This window comes from Hesperophylax consimilis, chromosome 29, assembly GCF_061612785.1.
Source record: "Hesperophylax consimilis isolate HC1 chromosome 29, BYU_Hcon_1.0, whole genome shotgun sequence".
Taxonomy (NCBI): domain Eukaryota; kingdom Metazoa; phylum Arthropoda; class Insecta; order Trichoptera; family Limnephilidae; genus Hesperophylax; species Hesperophylax consimilis.
Window position 1 is genome coordinate 18,255,917 of NC_142864.1, and position 21,968 is coordinate 18,277,884.

Consider the following 21,968-nt stretch of genomic DNA (forward strand, 5'->3'; position numbering starts at 1 on the left):
GAAGAAAGATCCAGAAGAATAATCGAAATGTGGAGATCGAGAAAAACAAAAAGTGTTTAAGGTCAAGGAGCGTTTCACATCTAAGTGTATAAGATATATTATATACATCTCGAGAGAGGAAGAAAAGAAATACGACCTTTGATGCATTGAAAATTCAAATCGAAGATTCAAAAGACAATTGTGATAAATATTTTTACTAAATTCATAAGATTTGTTAGCATTTTCGTCTTTTGATTCTTCCTGATAGACAAGATATGGTGTAGAAACGAATCTGAGATGTTTCTGAAAACAGTCAAGTGTATAAACGAAGACAGATACAATAATAATTGAAGAAGACGATGAGAGTGAATTAGGAAATGTTTTTTATAGTAAGAACTACAGAATGGAAAAATTGGAAAGATTCCAGAGAAATCAAGAGTAAGAAGACACTTCGAAGGGTTTCATGTGAAGCTATTAAAAAAATCGTTTCTTTAGATTTCTGGAAGTTTTAGCGATCAAACCAGCAACCAGTAACAATATCCTTCCATAAGAATCAGGCTTCATTCACCTTCTATTATAAAAATTCACAGCAAAGTCTGAGACCTCATTCATATGATATGTTGTTTTGTTATTAATGAAACCCTTCAAAAGTGCCAGTAAAAAACGATGCATTCAAATGCAAGAAGACACCGATGCTGAAATATGCAACAACCATCGAACAGAAGAGACAAAATCTTGTTGAAGGTTACGGCGACCAGAACACGATGCCAAGAGGCCCTTCAACCATTCCAATCGAACCTCGTCCTTCCTGAATGGATGAAGGGTAGGCCAGTCGGGGATCAGCTCGGCCAATGAAGGACGACGCTGACCTGAAGGTTTCTAAAACATGACACATTATGGTGGTGAATAAACGGCTTTTTCCTTATCTACATCCCGTTCAAGCAGCTCTACTGAAAGACCTTTAATTAATATGAAATATTCCTTGCTTGGTTAACTACAATGGCCTCTCGTTTTTGAAGTCCTATTTTCCAATTAGATTTTATTTCATATAGTAAAATATAAGATGATGATGTTATAATTTAAACAAAATTATTAAAAAACTGTCTTTTAATGCAAATTATTTAATAACTTTAATGAACCAATGTTGCCAATATTTTAAATAAACTTATTTTAATAAAGTTATAATGTCACAAATTTAATTTGCAATTATTGAAGAAGTGAAAATTTAATCTTAATTCGTATCTAAAATGACACTACTTTTTAATGATATATTTCAACTTTCAACACTAAATACAGAACTATAATAGGGAAAACTTGCATTTTATCTTTAACACAGTGAAGATAAAATAAATAAATTAACGATGACAATCGAATTACTTATATTTTTAGCGCAAGTTAAACAAAATCATGAAAACCATCAGAACCATTGAACTAGCCATTTGACAAAATGACGAAGTAGTCAGAAGAACTTACCGACCAAACACAACTGCCATACGCACGAGTCTAACGGCCACTGAGACGTTTACTCGTGACGGCTATTACACTCTCAGTAGACGCATTCAAAAGATACAGGTAGATTTGCATTTGATGCTCGTCATTTTGACGAACGTTAGTTATATGGGGTTAATTGCGATATGGTGCTAGTCCTACTAGAATCTAAGCTCTTTTTCAAGTTAGGTAGGATTCTTTATTAGTTGTTCAAGTGATTATCAGATTCCATTTAGATCCTTATGTCTTTCAGAATAAATTAAACAAAGTATACTTTATTTTAAACCACTCCATTATTTATTTCAACCATCGTCCTTGACGAGCTTCTATAGAACCCTTCCATCAGGATTAAAGTCAACTAACAGTAAATTTTAGACAACTTGTGTTTGCTGAGATTAATTTTCTGTACTGACAAAGCAAGGACTCTTTCGAAATGGCTCGATAGGAAACAAAGCTGACAATTTCTCCAAAGAGATAGACAGAAAATATATAATGCCACACAAATCTTAACTGCCTAAGATTCACACTCATACATTGTCTGACACATATACTTCTGTTATATATTAACATGGATGAAAATATCAACATCCAAAAAAACCTATCAGTCGAAACAAATGTTTAGAACATACATTTTAAAGGAAGGGAGTTTGTTTTTGTAAAAGGAAAAAAAGGATTTGGTTTTCATTTTACGTCCAAAATGGGATTGCATTTGTTTACATACATTTAAAAAATTAAGATTTTGATTACTGATAAAATTTTACATTAAGCTTTTAGAAAAATATTTCTTTGCATGCAATTTCATTTTAACCCAATTTTGGACATACAGTATCATTCTAGTTTAACTTGTTGGTTTCTTGTTATTCGGTGCAATTTCTAATTTTATATTCCTTCAAACAAAAGCTAATACTTCTGCCAGTTGTTAGACAACTAAATAAAACTAATATTTATACCTGAATATTTTACATAAATAACATTTATGAAGATATGTGATACATGATATATGATATATGATGCATGGGTGAAAATGAACGAACTCAGATTGTGAAAAATGATGTTTTCAATACAATGTGAGGCCTCTCGATGAATAGTATAACTGAATAATTACATTAACACGGCATTTTTTTATGATCGTAAGAAAAATGATATCTTTGTTATGTTTAAGTAAAAAGTTTTTATTTTATTTTATGAGAGAACTAACTGACGTGTAACCGGCGTTCATCCTTAAGATAGACCGATACCACAATTAACTTTTTTGTAGACCTCTTTAAGATGTACAATTCCGTAGTACATTATTTTGATGTATCTCATAAGGTTTAGCCAGCGTTAGCAATGTAAGCGTCCGAAAATATTTTTTTCCACTTGATAAATTCTCTAAATGATAGTGAAAATCTTATCAAATTCCGTTACATAGTTGAGAAGCACTAAGCGCACAAACAGACAGACGCGGATAGTGACTTAAATACTATTTAGACATGTGCAGTTCACGATCAAATGGTAATTTATTATCATTTACGATCATAAATTACGACGATCAAAGATAATTACGTTCTTTTGCGAATGATTTTTTTGCTTACGATCAAAACGTCGGCGTCGGTAGACATTAGTAAATAAGTTTACAAGTTAATTGGTTTGACAAAATTTTAGATATTTTAACTTCTTTAAATCTAAGAGAATGGAAAAAGTGTTGCCTTCAAGTTCAGCAATTGCCATTTATTGATTTTATATTGCTGAAAGAATTCCTTAGTCATTTTTAATTTTGAAATCTTGAACCTTCTTGTTGGAATTACATTAAAATATGGCTTTTTAATGGATTCTAGCACTTATTTAACTTTCTTTCTCTTTTACAGGGTTTTCCAATAAGAGGTGTTATTTTGATATTCAATCGTAAATGATCAATGGTTTGTTGCTTGTGTGGCACGTAGCGCCGTCTTGTTAAAAGTAAACGTTGTCCAGATCAATACCATCCAATTCTGGCCATAAAAAAATCATTAATCATCTCTCGATAGCGCAATCCATTCACTGTAACTGTTGCTCCAGCCTCATTTTCGAAAAAGTAAGGTCCAATGACTCCGCCTCACAATAAACCGCACCAAACAGTCACACGTTGAGGATATAGAGGCTTTTCAACAATAACTCTCGGGTTTTCCGAGCCCCAGATGCGACAATTTTTCTTGTTGACGAAGACAGGTGGAAATGGGCCTCATCACTCAAGATGATTTGCATTTGATTCACTCAAGTGAATTTTAATAATTTCAATGCGTTGTTGAAGCGTGTATCGTTCCATTTTTATTAATGGCGTAATTTCTACTTGTCAAATGTCAAAAAATGACAGCTTCAAAAGTAACATCTACCGAAATGGCGGGCTATCCAAAATAACACATCTTATTGGAAAACCCTGTATATTTATGACAGGACCTCTTTCACCCCCATGTAGACGCTAATTGTTCCTTCAGTGAGTTTAATTCGAATCTATTACGGAAGTTTGTGCAGTTATGACCACGTAGTGTCCCTCGAATCCATAATATCGATCGAAAAGACCAAAAGTAAGTCAGAATCTTTTCCAATTCTAACTGTTAACCACGGCTACCCTAATAGTCTATCAAACATTGATTACAGTCCACAATAAAACCACACACTGATTCGTATTCAATATTGCAACTACACCCCATAACGAGCATTTTCAGATCAGTCAGTCATAAGTTTTGAAAAAGTGGAAGAATGATATAATTTTTTTTAATTCTTTGATTGGTAACAATTGTTCGCTTTTACAAATGACGAGAAAACAGCGAAGGATGAGGCAAATACCATTTATTACTTATGTTCTTATGTAATAGGCTTGACCATGAATTCAGAAGGAATTTCTTCATTTATAACAAGATGAGCGAGATGAAAATGAAAGGATATGTGAATCATGCTGCATAGGCTTATCATACAAAAGCTAGCAAATTACTAACAAAGCTATAATACCTAAAAACACTTTAAAACTGAGATTTTTACAGCCATATATTTTTATATCGGAGGAAAACAGTAATGGAAATTTTTCCTTCTCGAATATTAGCCAACGAATGCCAGTCATTTGAAAATACGAGCAATCAGTAGAAAATAATTCCAAAATGCAAGTGATTTTTTTGGTAGAATGGTCGATTTATTTAACAGTGTTAGATGTGTTATGGGTTTTTAAAAGACAATTTAGAGATATAAATGTATTAAAGAATTTAAAATCGTGAGTTCATCAAGTTTGACCTTTTAATTGAAAAAAAATGTCGTAATGAGAAATAATAAAAACATCGTTTCAACCACATTTATTGTTTTAGATACAACCAACATGCTTCGTGAGAAATGCTTACCTCATCAGGGTTTACTTAAGCCCACGCATGTTCAATTTTTACCGATTAACAAGTTTAAATCTTTATGTTTTTAAGTTCCAAAAATAATGTGTTTACATTTGTTATACCAAAACGTTAATTATATGAAATTCCCTCGATAGAAAAAATCGCAAAGTAAGCTCTGAAAATTATTGAAAACACGTTTTGTTCTGTTATTTAATATGTTATAGACATGAGAAAATTCACAGTATATCTATAAGTGCAACTAAAGCATTTTTCGAGATATTTATGCTCTATTTCAAACGAATCGTGTTTTATTAAATATTTTCACCATTTTCGCATAATTTTTATCGTTTTTTAATGTGCGTTCAACCCATCTTTGAACGCTTACTACGGGGCCATAAGAGGAAGCTACAAGCCAAAAATTTGTACATTCTTGGTATACCTTATATTGTAGGTAATAGGCATTAAAATCGCTTGACAAACGGAGTTTAAAAACGTTCGATTTCAAGCACAAAACTTGAATTTACTTATTTTGTAAATAATTTTATAAGAAAGCAAAAAAGTTAATCAAGTGAAACTGTCACAGATAATCTTAGCTATAATACTGTATTTTTTAAAGTTGTTTCCTTTATGCGTTCATACATTTCTATTGAAAAAAAATTTTTTTTATTAGTTTACATTTATATTTTTTATTGAGTAATTTATTATTTTATTTGTATTCTACTCAAACGAAACGATAGGAAAACTTTCAATTTATCTAAAGCGTATTTTTTGTATTCATAATGTGCATCAATTCGTTATAAAGATTAATCAAAATAGTTTAAAGATTAAACAATTAAAAGTGGTTGAAACGAAGTGTTATTATTTTTATTAAAGTGGTCAAAGTGTCAATTCATTTTTCTTTGATGCATTTGCCTCCAACGTCTTATTTTCCTTTTTTTATTTATTTGTGTTAATGTGTGAGTGTTTTTTTGATGATTTGCGGCAAACCGTCCATAAGCTTCCGTAAAAATATTTAAATTTGTATTTTTATTGATTAATCTTTATTTTATTTTTGCTACTAGAAAGGGCACTTAGTTTTGACTGTAAGAAGCTAAATAAATTAATTTGCATAGGTAAATATTTAAAAATAAACACGAGTTTTTAATAAGTTGTTACAACAGAAATAATTTTTTTCTGTATTTGTTTATTGGAGGTACTTTTCTATAACTTTTAAAAGTTATACCCATCAATGTAATATATCATTTAAGATTTTACTAACAAGACACAGAAAAAAAAGATTACGGTCTCAACTGGAAATCGAACCCAGGATCTCTGTCTTACTTTTAAAGATGTTGTCTCGGATATTTACACAATTTTTGAAATTTTCACAATATTTGAAATTTTCACAATATTTGAAATTTTCAGAATATTTGAAATTTTCACAATATTTAAAATTTTTAGAATATTTAAAATTTTCAAATATTTTTAAATTTACAACTTTTTTGAAATTTTGAAATTTTTTGAATTTTTTTTGAAAATTTCAAATTTCAAATTTTTTGAAATTTTCAAAATTTTCAAAATTTTCAAATTTTTGAAATTTCAAATTTTTTGAAATTTTCATATTTTTTAAATATTTTTTTAAATATTTTTTTAAATTTTTTGCCTTTTTGATATTTTCATAACTTTTTAAATATTCAGAATTAGAGATTCAAGACAAATTTCGAAACTTTTAATAACATTTGACACTATGGGGTATTTTATGACTACAGCGAGAAAGAAAAACTATAATCGAAATCGATCTAAACTTTACTTATAAAGACAGATCTTGGGTTCGTATCCCAGTTGAGAAAAGAAGTTTTTTAACAGTCTTATTTTGTTTCATGTTTTGCTTAGATTTGTTAGTATTATCTTCTTAAGTAATATTATCTTTAGATATTTGATAATCAGTTATAATATTATGTGTGTAATTAATTTAACTTAAGTGCCCTTTCTTAATGCATTCATTTTGTCATTCATGTATTATAGATTTAGTTTATCATTGTTAATTATTGATTTCATCAATTCTTTTTTAGTTTTTAGCCATTGCCTTATTTAAACCCTGTACTCTCAACAAAGCACAAAAACTGACAAAAATACGATAGTATTTATAGCTTTAAAAGTAGTTGTTTTATTACGCATTTTGGCTTTTTGGTATTTTGTAGATTGTTGAGAATTATTCTGGGCAGCGTAACTCTTCATTTTATTTAAAATCGAACCTTTATCTTGACCGTTTCCATCAACCTTGGCCAGTCGGGAATTAACTCTTCTAAAGATTTTCGTCTTCTGATGTCAAAAACATCCTAAAATGATCACACGTCTTAGAAATCCCCGGAAAATAAAGGACACACAAGTAATACAATACAAATACAGTACTAGGGAGAGAACACGAAAAATTATTACAATTTCCATCGGAGCTTAATAAGTTTTTCAGGAAATTCAGAACTGTTGAAAATTTGTGACTCTTTCAAAATTTTCAACAATTTTCAAAATCTTCAAATTTTCAAAAAATTTCAAAATTTTTGAAAAATTTCAAAAATTTCAATATATTCCAAAAATTTCAATAATTTCAAAAATTCATATTTTCAACGAAAACATAAATTTTTATTTATTTTTCGGAATAACTTTATTGAGTAAAACCTCAAATTGTAATATTTAAATATTGAAGACAATATTAGTGATTTCTAAACGAAAATCTGAAACAAAAAAATCAGAAAAGGAAACGGTCACATCTGGGACTCGAACCCAGGACCCTTGTCTTTCCGGGACAGTGCTCTACCAACTGAGCTAATGGGACCCTATTCCCCTCGGTCACTTTTAACTGTATCATACTTCGAATAAGAACTACTAACATTGTCTTCATTTTTTCATTAAAACTTTTTGAATATTTTGGTAACTTATAAATTTCGAAACATTTAATTACACTTGTGGGGTATTTTATGACTACAGCGAGAAAAAAAAACTATGATCTTACAATACACTATTTTAATACGAACCTCCGATGAAAATTGTTAAATTGCTGGTTGATTTCGCATATTCAAAATAAATACTTTATTTTTTAAAACAAAGGAGACTAAAAATCGGAAATACTTAAATAAAAAAATAATGTTTATTGCATTTTGATTGTTTTGAAGATCAACTACCTTTACTTTGATATTAAAAAATGGTGACCCCTTGTCATAATTTTGGTTGTCTTTGAGTGATTATACTTCGTTAGTAAAAGCAATATCCGAATTAAATAAAAATGTCGATTGAATACAGAAAATTTAGAAAAAAATTGATGTTTTTTTTCAACATGGTAAATAGTTAGAAATAAATATATGTACATAAATCATATAATATGTATATTCAAAGAATTTTAGAAAAATATATCCACGGGAACACTTAAGCAATTAAAATTAAATCCAATAAATGAAAATAAGCTTTGCAACAACAAAATCACACATTTTTTATAGCTTACCTTTTTTAAAATTTTTCATAAATATGGCAGAAGTAATTCGTAATTTTTAGATTCATTGTCATTATGATCGTAGAACGCAGAGTTTGTTTGAAGGAATATAAAAACGATAATGATTGTTTTATATTGTTTAATAGTGGTAGTGTTTATTTGAATAGGCGAATTCAACCGGGAACCTTTATTTAAGATTTTATTTAAATATTTATTTATTTTTCATTAATGGATTCTTTTTATCAGAGTGTTTTTTTTATTTGGGCTGTAACTCTAATTGTGTAAACTTGAAATAAAATATTAATTTCGAGATAATTAATCCATAGTTGAAAAATAATATAATTTTTTTAAAGGTATATTAATTTACTTTTCTGGAAATGAATATTTTTTTAAATGTTAACCATTTGTAAAATTTAAAAAATGCTTACAAGAAGTAATAAATTGTAACGTAAAATAAGTTTTAAATATTTCTGTGTTCATAATTTCGATGTTTAAGCATTTTTAATTATTTTAGAAATCGGAAAAATGAAAGAAATACGTTTTTTTCCCGCCTCTTTTCCACATTTTAGAGGATTTTCCAATAATTTTAATTTTCATAATATATATAATAATATTTTCCGTATTTTTGTCACATATTTCTTTCATGATAAATTAAAAATTTTATACAGCCCTTAATTGATCATGGTCGAACGCTTAAGGAAGCTACAAGCCAAAAAATTGTATATTCTTGGTATACCTTATATTGTAGGTAATAGGCATTAAAATCGCTTAACAAATGGAGTCTAGAAACGTTCGATTTCAAGCACAAAACTGGTTTTTATTTATTTTGTAAATAATTTTATAAGAAAGCAAAAAAGTAATCAAATGAAACTGTCACAGATAATCTCAGCTTTGATACTGTATTTTTAAAAGTTGTTTCCTTCTCGCGTTCATAATCATTTCAATAATATTGAAATAATATTATTTTTAGTAGTTTACATTTATATTTTTTATTGAGTAATTAATTTTTTTATTTGCATTCTACTCAAGTGAAACGATAGGAAAACTTTTGATTTATCTAAAGCATATTTTTTGGTATTCATAATGTACACCAATTAGTTATAAAGATAGTGATAAAATAGTGATTTAGCATTATGCTTCGCCTTAACTTTAAATAAAACTTGTAGTTTGTCAAGTGTATTAAAATATTAGAGCATTGACTAATAATAAGGTCTAAAAAAATATAAAAGTTTTTCCATTACTAATTCTTTTAATGATCAATTCAGGAATGAAAACAAATTTCTTTAAAAAAAAATTTAATTGTGTTTAGAAATTCAAGGAATGTTAGCGAAGAGAATGAAGTTTCTTATGCAGATGGAATGAAAATAATTCATTCGTTATTCTTTTCGAATGACATTTTTCAATAATAATTTTTAAAATATGATTGTGTAACAAAATATTTAGATATGAATGAGTAGGTAAAGATGGCGGGTGTTGTTAAGGATATTTTGGATATTATATTTACAAGTAATTTGAGCCATGCATAAAAAACTATTTTTTTGTTTGAGTTTGTAATTTAACCTGCCCGAACCCAAGCGGAAAACATTCTCAGTATCGCCCCGGTTTAAGACCGCCATTTAGAATTGAAAAATTGCTTGAAATAGGTTTATCCATGTTTTGTAACAAGATTTAAATAGCCACTTGGCTTCCTCTTTTCTTTCTCCTATCTTTTGCCACTCCCACGCCCTTCAGAAATCCTTCATCCCCAATCGGGGATTCCATAGTCTCACTGAATCCGGACATTTGAGAATCTCGTGCAGTGTTTACACATTAATGATTTTTTTATCTTAATCTTGTATTGAAATAATCATAGTTAATATATTTCTTTAATTTTCTTTGAAACCTTCCAAAGAAAAATCTTTTATATTTATTATACGAGTATATCTTCTATTTATATAAATAAGAGTGTCTGTGGCGGGCGACAGCGTGGCGGACACCGGACAGGCGACATAGATTTGATTTTTTATACAAATCTACAGTTTTTTTTCCCAGATTAATGAAATTTTGCACGCTTGATCATCAAAACAAGATGAAAGTCACAGTACATGTCTGATTTGAAAAAAAAACCCTCCGCAAGGCCCGGACAACGCCGGGGACTTCAACTGTTATACTTATTACTTAAAGAAGGTTGGGTTTGTTTATACAAATCTATAGTTTCATTCCAAGAATGATGAAATTTTGCAAACTTGACCTTCAAAACGAGAGAAAGGTAAATGTCTGAAAAATCACTCCCTTCCTCTTTCCCCACCCTAAAGCAGAATTTTGATGCTTGATGAAACTTTGCACACTTGACGTTCAAAATAAGAGAAAAATGACTCTCTAGATTTTCTGATTTCGAAAAACTCCGCGTAAAGCTTGATCAATGCCGGGGACTCAAAAACACACCTATTTTTTCCAGTGTTCTCAATAAATAATTCTCTCAGACGACACTATGAGAATATTGGGTTGGTATTTATTATGCTTGACTCAAATTACACGTTGGGAATGTATTTTTTTGTTTATTATTTAGTTGAATTGTCCCTTGTCGAACCTTCATCCATCGCCAGTGCTCCTCAAACTTGTCGTCAGCAGGCACGTGGCACACCTCTTTGCCTTCAAATATTATCACTATATCTTCGTGCTCTGCGTCACGATACCAGCCCACATCATCTGGGCCGAACTACAATTTACAATTCGTGGTAATACTGTATATTATATAGGGGAAAACAACAAATAATCATTTATGTCTATTGCTAAACCGAGGTTACTCCAGCATAATCAAGCTAAAATTGCTCGGAAATCCAGTGTTATTGTAGTATCATCGTATCGTGTAGTAGCACACAGCATTATTAATATGTAATCGTTATAGAATTTTACTTTGCAGCTTGCCATAATTGTGGATTTAGTTGCAATAACAACTTAAATGTGCACAATTTTTTTTGCTCTCATCGTCTTTTTGGTATTTCTAATGCCTTTTCTATCTGCTGTGTAAATATCACTTCTATATGTTTTACATAGACTGAGCTATGTGCAAAAGTTTGAACAGTAGTTACGAAGTGAATATTTCAAAGAACTTTGAACGCTCTTAACACTTTGAAGTTGTTATTGAATCTAATTCCTCAATTACAATATAAACACGTAAATGTGCTTTAAACCGCTTAATTTAAAGACCTCCTTACCAGTTTTAGAAGTGCTCTTTCTTCGTCAGGAGAATTTTAAAACTAACATACGATAGAAAACACTAACAGACATATTTATAAATATCTAGGTGTTGTACCCCTCCCGTTTTGTTCACCTCCCATTCCAACACTTATACGCATATCTTTCAGTATTATATTTATATTTAAGTTAGTTATAATATTCTCCTGATGACGGAATCACGAATCTGATACTGGTAGAGATTTGTTAAAATTGAGTGGTTTAAAACAATTATGTGTTTGTAATTATATGCTTTTTATATATTTTTTCTCGGAAATTCATAAATTATATAATGTAAATATTCTCAGTCAGATTTTAAAGGTAACTGGAACACAATATCACATTAATACCAGAGGTTATTGCAATGTAAAGTTGTTTGTAAATGTTACTCTGAAAATCGGATCATTTAAATATTATGTAATATAATATAATATATATGTATTACTTAGAAATCCAATGGAAATATTATTACTAAGAAATCCAATGAAAATATTATTGCTAACAAATCCAATCGAAATATTATTACTAAGAAATCCAATGGAAATATTATTACTAAGAAATCCATATGAAACATTTGTAAAAAAATGTAGAAAGTACTTACTTACGTAAATCCTTTTCATCCTTTGGGAATGCTAAATTAATTAAAAGCTAACATAAAAAAGGAATAAAATTAAAAACTATAACAACACATTAAATTTTAAATATTAAACTTAAATCTACAGAATCAATTCATATGAGTCAAAATCAAGATAAAAGAAAATCGTTTGCAATAACAACAATAACAAAAAAACTTGGATTTTTCTTCTTTGCATTAAAAATATGGTATTTGATCAAAATCAAGTAAAATCCAAAGACTTTTGTTTTTGAGCATTGTTGAATTTGTTAAAGGTAGTAGTTTGAGGTTGACACGAACCTTTTCGACTTTCTTGAGGGCTGGAAGAGGCTTCTCAGTCTCCTTAAGGTCTCCCCAGTCAGGATCTCCTTTGCCATCTCCCCACTTGGCGTACTTCCTCTTTTTCAGCATGGCACGGAAGTCCATACCCGAGGAGTCTGGAATCAAGCAACGTAGTCTTAGTAAAGTTATACAGAACAGTTCACAGATATCCCATGGTATGATCGGGTCCAAAGCCAGTATAGATCCTCAGGCAGTGATTCCTGTGCGAAAAGCTTGGATACAACATCTCAACGCAATAATTACTAGCCTAAAACACAAATATAAATTGAAAAATCTTTCTAGAAAGAATAATAAATACGACTCCACCTAGTAAATAATTACTGAATTATTTGGCGGTTTAAAATGAACACAGTGGTTCCGTCCACCTGACCGTCAATCAGAAGGTGCGGGTTCAATTCCAGTTGGCGGTATTTATTTTTTCTCGGAATATTTTTCAATTTATATTTGTGTTTCAGGTTAATTTGCTTTTAGATTTGCATAAAACTATGTCATAATTTATCCTTGAGCCCTCGAGAGTGAGAACCCTCGTCCTTTATGTTATGTTAAGGTAATATTATGCTGTACTAAGGCATCTCGTTTAATGATTAGGGAATCTAGTAGTAGAAGGAAAAGTTAAGGAAAAATGAAGAGAATTGAAGGGAAAATTAAGAAACAGTGAAGGGTAAGTGATGGATAAATTATGGTAAAGTGAAAGGGAAGAGAAGAAAAAGTGAAGGAAAAGTGAAAGGACAGTGAGCTGAAGATGGTGCCATACAAGGGCAGTTCAACCAATGTATATGAATCGTTGGTATTAATTTCGATATCTCTCGCGTGTCTCTAGTGAAGAGAAATTCCGAGAACGGAAGTTAAGGAAAAATGAAGGGAATATTAAGAATTGAAAGGAAAGCGAGGGAAAGTTAAGAAGGGTGAAGGGAAAATAAAGGGAAAGTGAAGTGTTGCAGAGGGTGATGGAGCCATAGAGGGGAATTTTGATGAATTATTATAAGTGGTTGGTATTAATTTCGATAGTTCTCTTATGATTCTTATCAAGGGAGTATCTCCAGTGAAAAGAAAGCCCATGAAGGGAAAGGAAGTTAAAAAAAAGTGAAGGGAAAATAAACAAAAAGTGGAGGGAAAGTGAAATAAAAGTGAATGGAGAGTTGTAGAGGATGATGATGCTGTATATGGGCAGTTCAACTAATGATTATGAAATATTGGAACGAATTAGGATGGTTTTTTTTAATGCCTGTAGCCTCTACCAAAGGGATTGTCGATTGCTGAACTCACCGGAGACGTAGAAGGTCATCTCCGCGCTATCCTCGCCGTGACAGTTGCTAACGACGATCTTGTATTTGCCCTCATCAGCGGGCTTGACCTTGCGGATACATAGGGTGATGGTTCCGTACTCGCCGTCTGTCAAGAACTTGAAACGGCCGCCCTCAATGATCTCCGCCACATTGCGGTAGAACTTGAAGGTCGGTGCGGGGTTGCCCTCCACCTGGACGGTGAGGTAACCCACTTGGTCTGAAAACAAAACATATAGCATGAATATTCGTTGTCAGAAAACCGCAGTGTTAGATGATGAACACAAGTTTCTATGGAGTCAATCAAACATTTTCATCCTATCAGCATAGAATATTTTGAGTTTGGGTCCGTACATGTCTACATGGCGTCTCTCGTCTATTTCAATGCCTGGGTCAGAAATTAATCCAATGCTTTAAGATAACAGTGTATACATTTAGATACATTTGAAAATATAAGTAAGAGTCAATAAGATATATGTATGTAATGTTTCAATATTTGAAAATAGAAGTAACAGTCAAGAAGGTATATTTATGTAATGCTTCAACATTTGAAAAAAGAAGCAACAGTCGATAGGATATATGTATGTAATGCTTCAATATTTGAAAATAGAAGTAACAGTCGAGAGGATATATGTATGTAATGCTTCAACATTTGAAAATAGAAGTAACAGTCAAGAGGATAATGTATGTAAGTAATGCTTCAATATTTTAAACAGTAGTAACAGTGAATGAGACATATGTATGTAATGCTTCAGCATTTGAAAATAGAAGAACACTCGAGAGGCTAGATGTATGTAACGCTTCAATATTTGAAAAACGAAGTAACAGTCGAGAGGATATATGTAGTTAATGCTTCGACATTTGAAAATAGAAGTAACAGTCAATAGGATATATGTATGTAATGCTTCGACATTTGAAAATAGAAGTAACAGTCAATAGGATGTATGTATGTAATGGTTTAACATTTGAAAACAACAACATTTTTAAACGCTTCAATATCTAAGGAACATTCATTAGTTTACATATTTCTAATGCTTCCATGCTTCCAATATTATCGCGAACGGAATATTCTATTATCATTTTTTTTAATATTGACGCAAGAAGCAATGAGTTGTTTTATTTGAAGTTAGAAGCATTCTTTAAGAGACACTTACCCTCAACAGCCGAGTAGCTCTCCTGGACATCTACGATGACAGGAGGTCCACCATCGCCATGAGCTTGAAGCGGCACGGAAGGCTGGTTGATCCTATCCTCCATCTCTGCCAGAGAAGGACGACGGATCTCCGTGGAAGGACGGCGACGCTACACGTGGCAGAAAAAGAGGTCAGGGAAAGAAGGACATGTTTGCATGGGCTCAAATAAGCAAAAAAGATAGAAGAAAAAAAATGGACAGACAAATTTATAAAATTATTTTAATAATTACTATTTTGACCAAATTTTAAGGTTTCAATACAAAAATCTAAACCTAACGTTTACTTTATGAAAAACTGTTTTCATATTTTCAAAATTTAATGTTAAGTTTTATAGTTTAACTTAGGCTTTTGGGTATATTTTCAGATAACACACAAAATATAAGTACCCACCACAAACAGAAAAATTATCTTGAATTTATTTCATATTCCAATGGAGAAATTTAAGATTAAAGTTTTATCTCGTTTTTAATAATACTTACAATAAAAGAAGTTAAATATGTAGGTAGGTACTTATTGAAAACGAATTTAATTTAAAGACGTTACAGTTCTGTCTCTAATAAAAATAGAAGAAGAAAATTCAGAGATGAAGCAGAGAAAAAAATAAGCAAAATCATTGTATGAACATAACCATGTAAAAACGTTATAGTTAATAATTAATTATTATTTATTAAAATTGCTTTTGAAATGTTCTTTCAGTATCATTTATCATTATAGGTGCAAATTAGGATAACTACTTAAATGATATTGAACAAAAAAGTCAAGCAATTTTATAAAGATAACGAATATTACATATTTTTAAGCATTTCTAAAAGGAAATGAGAAAAAAGCTTAAATAAAATTAAAAAATTTGCAAAATAGAGCAAATAATTTTTCCAAAATATATATTTTTAATAAAAAATTTACTTACCCCCTTGCTAGTGCCAGGTTTTAGTGGAACCTTGGCCTGTTTAGACATTTTTCAACTAATTGATTTTATTAAGTTTCAGCAAATATCTCTCATTTAAAAACAATCCACTTAAATAATTCAATCAACGAAAATACAGCAGAAGTTTAAAAATCTTCATTTCAGTCGATAATCCACAAAATATAACATTAATACACTTTATTATAAATGAGCGAACGACTTAATTACTCAAAACACATGTAAAAAAATTATGATCGTGTCGTGTTTAAAAAAATATCGAAATACCTAAAAAGTATTTAGGTGGGATTATTATTATTATCAAACTTTTGTTTAAAGTCGTCGAAATTCACTACAAAAACACATGATTTTATGAAAGCTCTTTCGAATATATTTCACTCAGTTTCGCTTTTTTCATTTCGTTTAGTTATAGAGCTTTTTTCGTGTCAGCGGTCGAGTATAATAATTTTCTTCGGCGCGACGTCCAAAGAATTAATAAACTAGCGAACATAGTTGAAGCGCATCTTTGATTTTGTAACAATCTGACAGCGACTAGCTACCTTTCGTGGTTCTCAAACTGTTGAATTACGAAATCAATTAAACAATAACTTAGCCCAAACGGAGAGACAGATTTTTTTTTTACATTTCATCTCTCTTGTTCTCTGACCTGTTACAATTTTCGGAATAACTTTATATAAATAGAAATGATTAAACTTCAACAAAATTAACATAAAACTCCATTTTTATTATTTTTGTATTTTGAATAGATCGCTAAGAACAACTTTCAAATTCAAAAACGAATAAAAATAAGAAAAAAGGTGTATTTTTCTGTTGATCTTAATTAATTTATTTGCGAGCCGCGTTTTGAGAGACAGCGGTCGCAGGTGCACCGAGTGACATCTGTGAACACACGCGCGAATTAATTACTCGAGTCCATCTGTCAGTCGTGATTTGGGCGCGAGAATGGCGCGCGTTATTTTAGGGCCAGACTGCTTTTAATTAATGAGAAGGATTAAGGTGAGCGCCCACGGCAAACGAATAACCAACTGACCAACCAACCAAGCAATCGACCAATCGGCGCAGAGCTGAACTATTGACAAACCTAATAGAACAATTTTATTACTAAAAATTAAACATTAAATGAATTATTATTCATTTAATGTTTACAATTCATGAATTTGTTCTGGAAAAACTGAAAAGAAGTATTATTTTTCTTTCTAACTTCGAAAAAATTACGTGTTTCTGCAAATTAAAAAAAAAAAATTAAAATGGACCCCCGGTCATATATGACCCTGAATGGCTGGAGGGGTTAAATCTGTCAAAATCTAAAATCTATTGCTTTTAATGTAACATTATATTACTGCAACTCATAAACTTACGAATACCTACTATAACAACACGACAAAATACACTATTCCACTGCAACACACATAAGTGCAATTACATTGCGAACTCCCCAATACAACGGTTTCACACTATGGGAAACCAATACTTAGGTGATGTCCATATATTTAATATTAACTTTGCGAATTTTGTGTATTACGTAAAAGACTTATTTCAACACTATTCCTAAATGGAAGCTGTATTTTTGTAAACCAGTCAAATCGCTGTATTTTTTAATTTATGTTCTTGTTATTTTTAATTTTGTTTGTTATTTATCAATTTATTCTTTCTTTTTTTTCAAAACTGTCATTAAAATTGTACCACCTACATGTAAAAGCCCTCTGGTCGTTAAATAAATAAATAAACATCAAATTTAAAACTGTGAACACGACATACCCCGATTGGGGATGCCATAGTCTCACTGGCGCCAGACGGTCGGAAGCTTTTGCTCTTAACCGGTATATCATAAAATATAATATTTAATAATACTTGTGATTGATTGAATGTGTACGTGCTGAGCCAGCAATTAATCCAGGCCTGCTGAATATGTCGAGTGCGAATGTCAGATATTATTAATATGAACGGGGTTCCCAGGTAACCAAACAATTTCTATTTTAATTCCCTGTAGCTAAACTGCGAATATGATTTGACTCTAGATCAAATATATGACAGGAACTAATTACACTATCAATGCGGTGAGCATTTACGAAACTAGCTCGAGATTTTACCTTTGTAACTATGTTATATTTTTAATCCTTGGTCAAAAACTGATATCTTCAAAAATATAATAATTAAATTTGAAACCATCAAGCATGTAATTAATTTTATATCTATCTACCGAAATTGATTAATTTTAGATCTACCGATTTCGGCAAAATCTTTCGATATTTGTAGAAAATCTACCTTTGATTTGAAAATATTATGAAGAATTATTTTTGTATGAAGTCTCTACCCCCAGATCTAGCACCTATAAATATTTTTACGATCTACCAATTTTTAACTCTAATCTATCGATTTTTGTCTCGAATCTACCTATTTTTTCACGCAATCTACCGATTTTCATTTTTGTAGCATGGCACCACTGCTATTGCATCCCAAAATGTTATTGTAGATTATGAGGCTGAATGTGGTAGCTATTGATGGGAGATTGAGAGAGGAAGGTTTAGAAATCACCTTTCTTTTTAGATCATTTCACTAAACACGGCTAAAACCAGTTTCTAAATCATTTCCATTGCAAATAACAACACTTTTAAGTCATTGAAAGGGATGAAACCTTACCTAACCTGACGTAGATTTTTTGGATTTGTGCGTTTTTTTTTCATCACAATTATGTTTCGATGAGGTCTTCACTAGGGCAATGCTGAATGTATCTACCACTCTGTATATTCAAAATGTCGGTGCTCGGTAAGTCGTCCATCATTGCACAAGCTACAATTTTCCACTATAATGTTTTTAGAAGGAGGAATTCAAATATTGTCATGTTATTCGTAACCATTGAATCGAAATCTAATGATTTGTAATTATCATTAATAAATTATTTAGTGCAAGAACTTATTTGATTACGTTCTAAAATTTAGTAATGATTCTTTTGATGCTGAGAAATCAGTAGATCCTCATGATGGTGATAAGTAACCCAGTGGCACCTGCGTAGTCGAAAAGACCTATTTGTAACTGACTCTGACGTCAATGTAACCTAATTGTGACTGATTTATGAGCCTCACTGAATGGGGCGTCCATCAATCGTTCGACCGATCTCTGTGAAGTCGATTACCGTGGTGAGTTCTGGGCCTCAAGTCTATCGCCTATCGGCCCGACATATCGGGACGTGGGTGTTTTGGCTGTAAATTTATTTTCAACAGTCCTTCGCTATCGACCGCAAATCGCAATCAATAAATATACTCTCAGAAGTGGGAATTGGTAGTGTATTAGATGGTTTTAAGAATCACACTTTTTATCTATGATTGATGTCCCGTTTTGCTGAAAACGGTTACTGTGCTCAACGGTTAATGTAATCAAACTTTGATTCCTCAAGCTATCGATAGAGTGGACAGAGTGGGATATGTTCCCACTGGATCTGGACATTTGATCAAATCATTAAATTTTCATAGATTTTATATTTTAATGAAAGCTTTTTGTAAATGATACAGCTATAATATATCGTAGTATTATAATAATAGAATAACTATTTATTTATTTATTTATTGGATACTAAAAAATATAATTAAGGAATAGTGAAGGTTTGACTGTCCATTGATATAAGATACTTATATCAATATTCATAGACAGCAAATTGACTTAATTTGACAGCTGTAAATGCAAATAAATGTGAAATAGGATTTTAAAATTTGCTACGTGAAACTAACTTAAGAAAGAATAATGAAGAAAATGTTTTAAATAATCTTAAACAACAGTGGAAATTAATGAAAATCGCTTTATTTTATGTAATCTTAAAATATTTAACTAAGAAAACATGGCTAGTGATAAAAACAACAATCCGGCTATAATAAGCGAGAGTGATTACAAAAAGCGACGATCAATTTTATCATTTGATTCGTCTCTCTGATGGTATATAAATACCAAGAAGATCTGTTGGTCCGGTCGTCTTCAATTAGAATTCCTACCTTAAAATGAATATTGGACGCGTTGGAATCGATTGGTTCTGACAGTGTGAAGTGAAGGTCAAATACTAGAAGCTTTTTCTGAATAGGAATTTAAAATTAACGCGCGTATACTAAATCATACGACTAAGAACTTACGTTGTTTTGTGGTGTGCATAGAAACGAAGCATCAACTAGAGTCGGACCGAGCTAAATGTGTTGAAGGCGTATGATAAATTGCAAGTGTTAATGTACATCAGAAAGAGAAGTGGGCCAATTTCACTGCCTTGTGGCACACCGGGTGATTGGTAAACCTGTACTTCTCTTTAGCAAAGTTCTGGTGTGCGCGAATTAAGGCCTATTATCATTTACTTCGAGTTCAATGAACATAATAATGAAGTTATTGTCAGCTCTGAAATGTTTTCTGCCGGCAAATATAGTCAGTTGAACAGCCACTTGTGATCAGCAAGTAGAACAAGATTGATCATAAAATAAGTTCAGCCTCTAACCTACACTGACCTAATCTAACCTAACCACGTATTGAGCTTGATATTTCAGAATTGAAACAGTGCTTGAAATTGCTTTAGCCGTGTTGACTGACTGATCGGAATAGTTATTGCCGATATGCAAAACACTAATAAAATATGCGACACGTTAGAGGCATGGTTGTAAATCACCTCCCACAACCTGGCGACGCATCTTAGACTAGGCGTAAGTCGAGTCCAATGTATTGATTTATTCATATCACAGTCACTGTCCCCGGTCCCGAGTCACTGCTCCGACTTGACACTGTTACAAGGAACATGAATCACACAGTGACAATGATGCTACGAGTAGTCTTGTACATGATTGATTGTGAAAATTAACCAAGTTACAGCTTGATAAGTAAACATCTCAGACTGCTAGAATACAAAATTAGTAGAGTTTATGAAATATACCGGTTTTAAAATAACAAATTCATATTGGATTGTTTTTTTATCATGAGGAAATTTGCTGAAATCAAACAATAATGCATTATATAAGCATGCAAGAACATTGTAGGTGCATCATCACATATTCACTATTTAAAATAATTAGGTACCAAACACAAGCATCCATGTTGCATTATATATAAACTAAACATGCAGCAATTACAAAACCAGAGTGTGTTTGTGTTCATAAGATATTCAGAAAGAAATAAGTTGAAGAAATGTTAGGAAATGATATGTCACACACAGAATGAAAATTATTTTCACTTAAATGTAATGAAATTTAACCATCAGAACAATTAATATAATAAAATCATCAAAATTTATGGAGGCATTAAAAATACTAAAAGGGGTTTTAACGTTAACGAGAACTGGGGACCTTTCGTTTACTTCAAACAATTTACTATCGTTTCAACCTTTTGCTGGGTTTTTGCACTTTTCTCTACTTTCAATAAATATAATATCCATGTATTACATATATAAATCTTTCGGAAGAAATTCTCTAAATGATAGTGAAATCTCTATCAAACTCCGTTGCATAGTTTAGAAGAACCAAGCGAAACAAACAGACAGACGCGGATAGTGACATTGTTTTAAACTATTTAGAGATACCAACGTATTGTCAAGATTACGAATTTACTAAAAGTTTATCAGGAAATTACCTGTAATCCAGTTTTTAGTTCATTATAATCTGGGATCTATTCCCGGACATTTTAATTTAATTTTAATATATAAACATTCAGCGTGCGTATGTTTGCGCTCGCAAAACTCTAACAGTAATCCACCGATATCTTTGAAAATTTCAACGTATGTTCTTATTAGTGTCAAGAGTGTTTATATAGTGATTTGAAGAACTCGGAGGCGTCTGAGGATTACTTATTACACCGGCGTGAGATACGGAGTCGAATTCAAGTTGATGTAAGGTAGTTTTAACTGTGGTTTACATTAGCAATAGCGAAACATTACAGGATCTGCTGGTTTCTTTTAATTGCTCAAAATTGTTTTAAATTTATGAAATGAAAAATCGCAGCAAGTCTTAAAGTTAATGCGATAGCTTAGCTGCTTGTGCTTACAAGTTAAATTTTTTCATGATATCCATATAAATAGGTTTTTAGCAAGTATTTTTAAAACGTTTTTTTATGAAAATCAAAAAGGTAATTGAATATCTTTTTCTTACTTGAATAAATTGCAGTTTTGATGGTTAAATTTA

General features: G+C 31.2%; 1 protein-coding gene across 12 annotated transcripts in view; it reads right to left on the minus strand.

The window, feature by feature from the left end:
• bt (projectin protein bent) overlaps positions 1-21,968 on the minus strand; it is a 278,571-nt gene that overhangs the window by 123,320 nt on the left and 133,283 nt on the right. For all 12 annotated transcript variants that reach the window (XM_089649279.1, XM_089649282.1, XM_089649281.1 and 9 more), the window contains 3 exons: positions 14,871-15,018; positions 13,700-13,936; positions 12,392-12,528 (listed from right to left, as the gene is read on the minus strand). In XM_089649279.1, the coding sequence (XP_089505405.1) occupies positions 12,392-12,528; positions 13,700-13,936; positions 14,871-15,018 (522 nt within the window). The remainder of the gene's footprint in view (positions 1-12,391; positions 12,529-13,699; positions 13,937-14,870; positions 15,019-21,968) is intronic.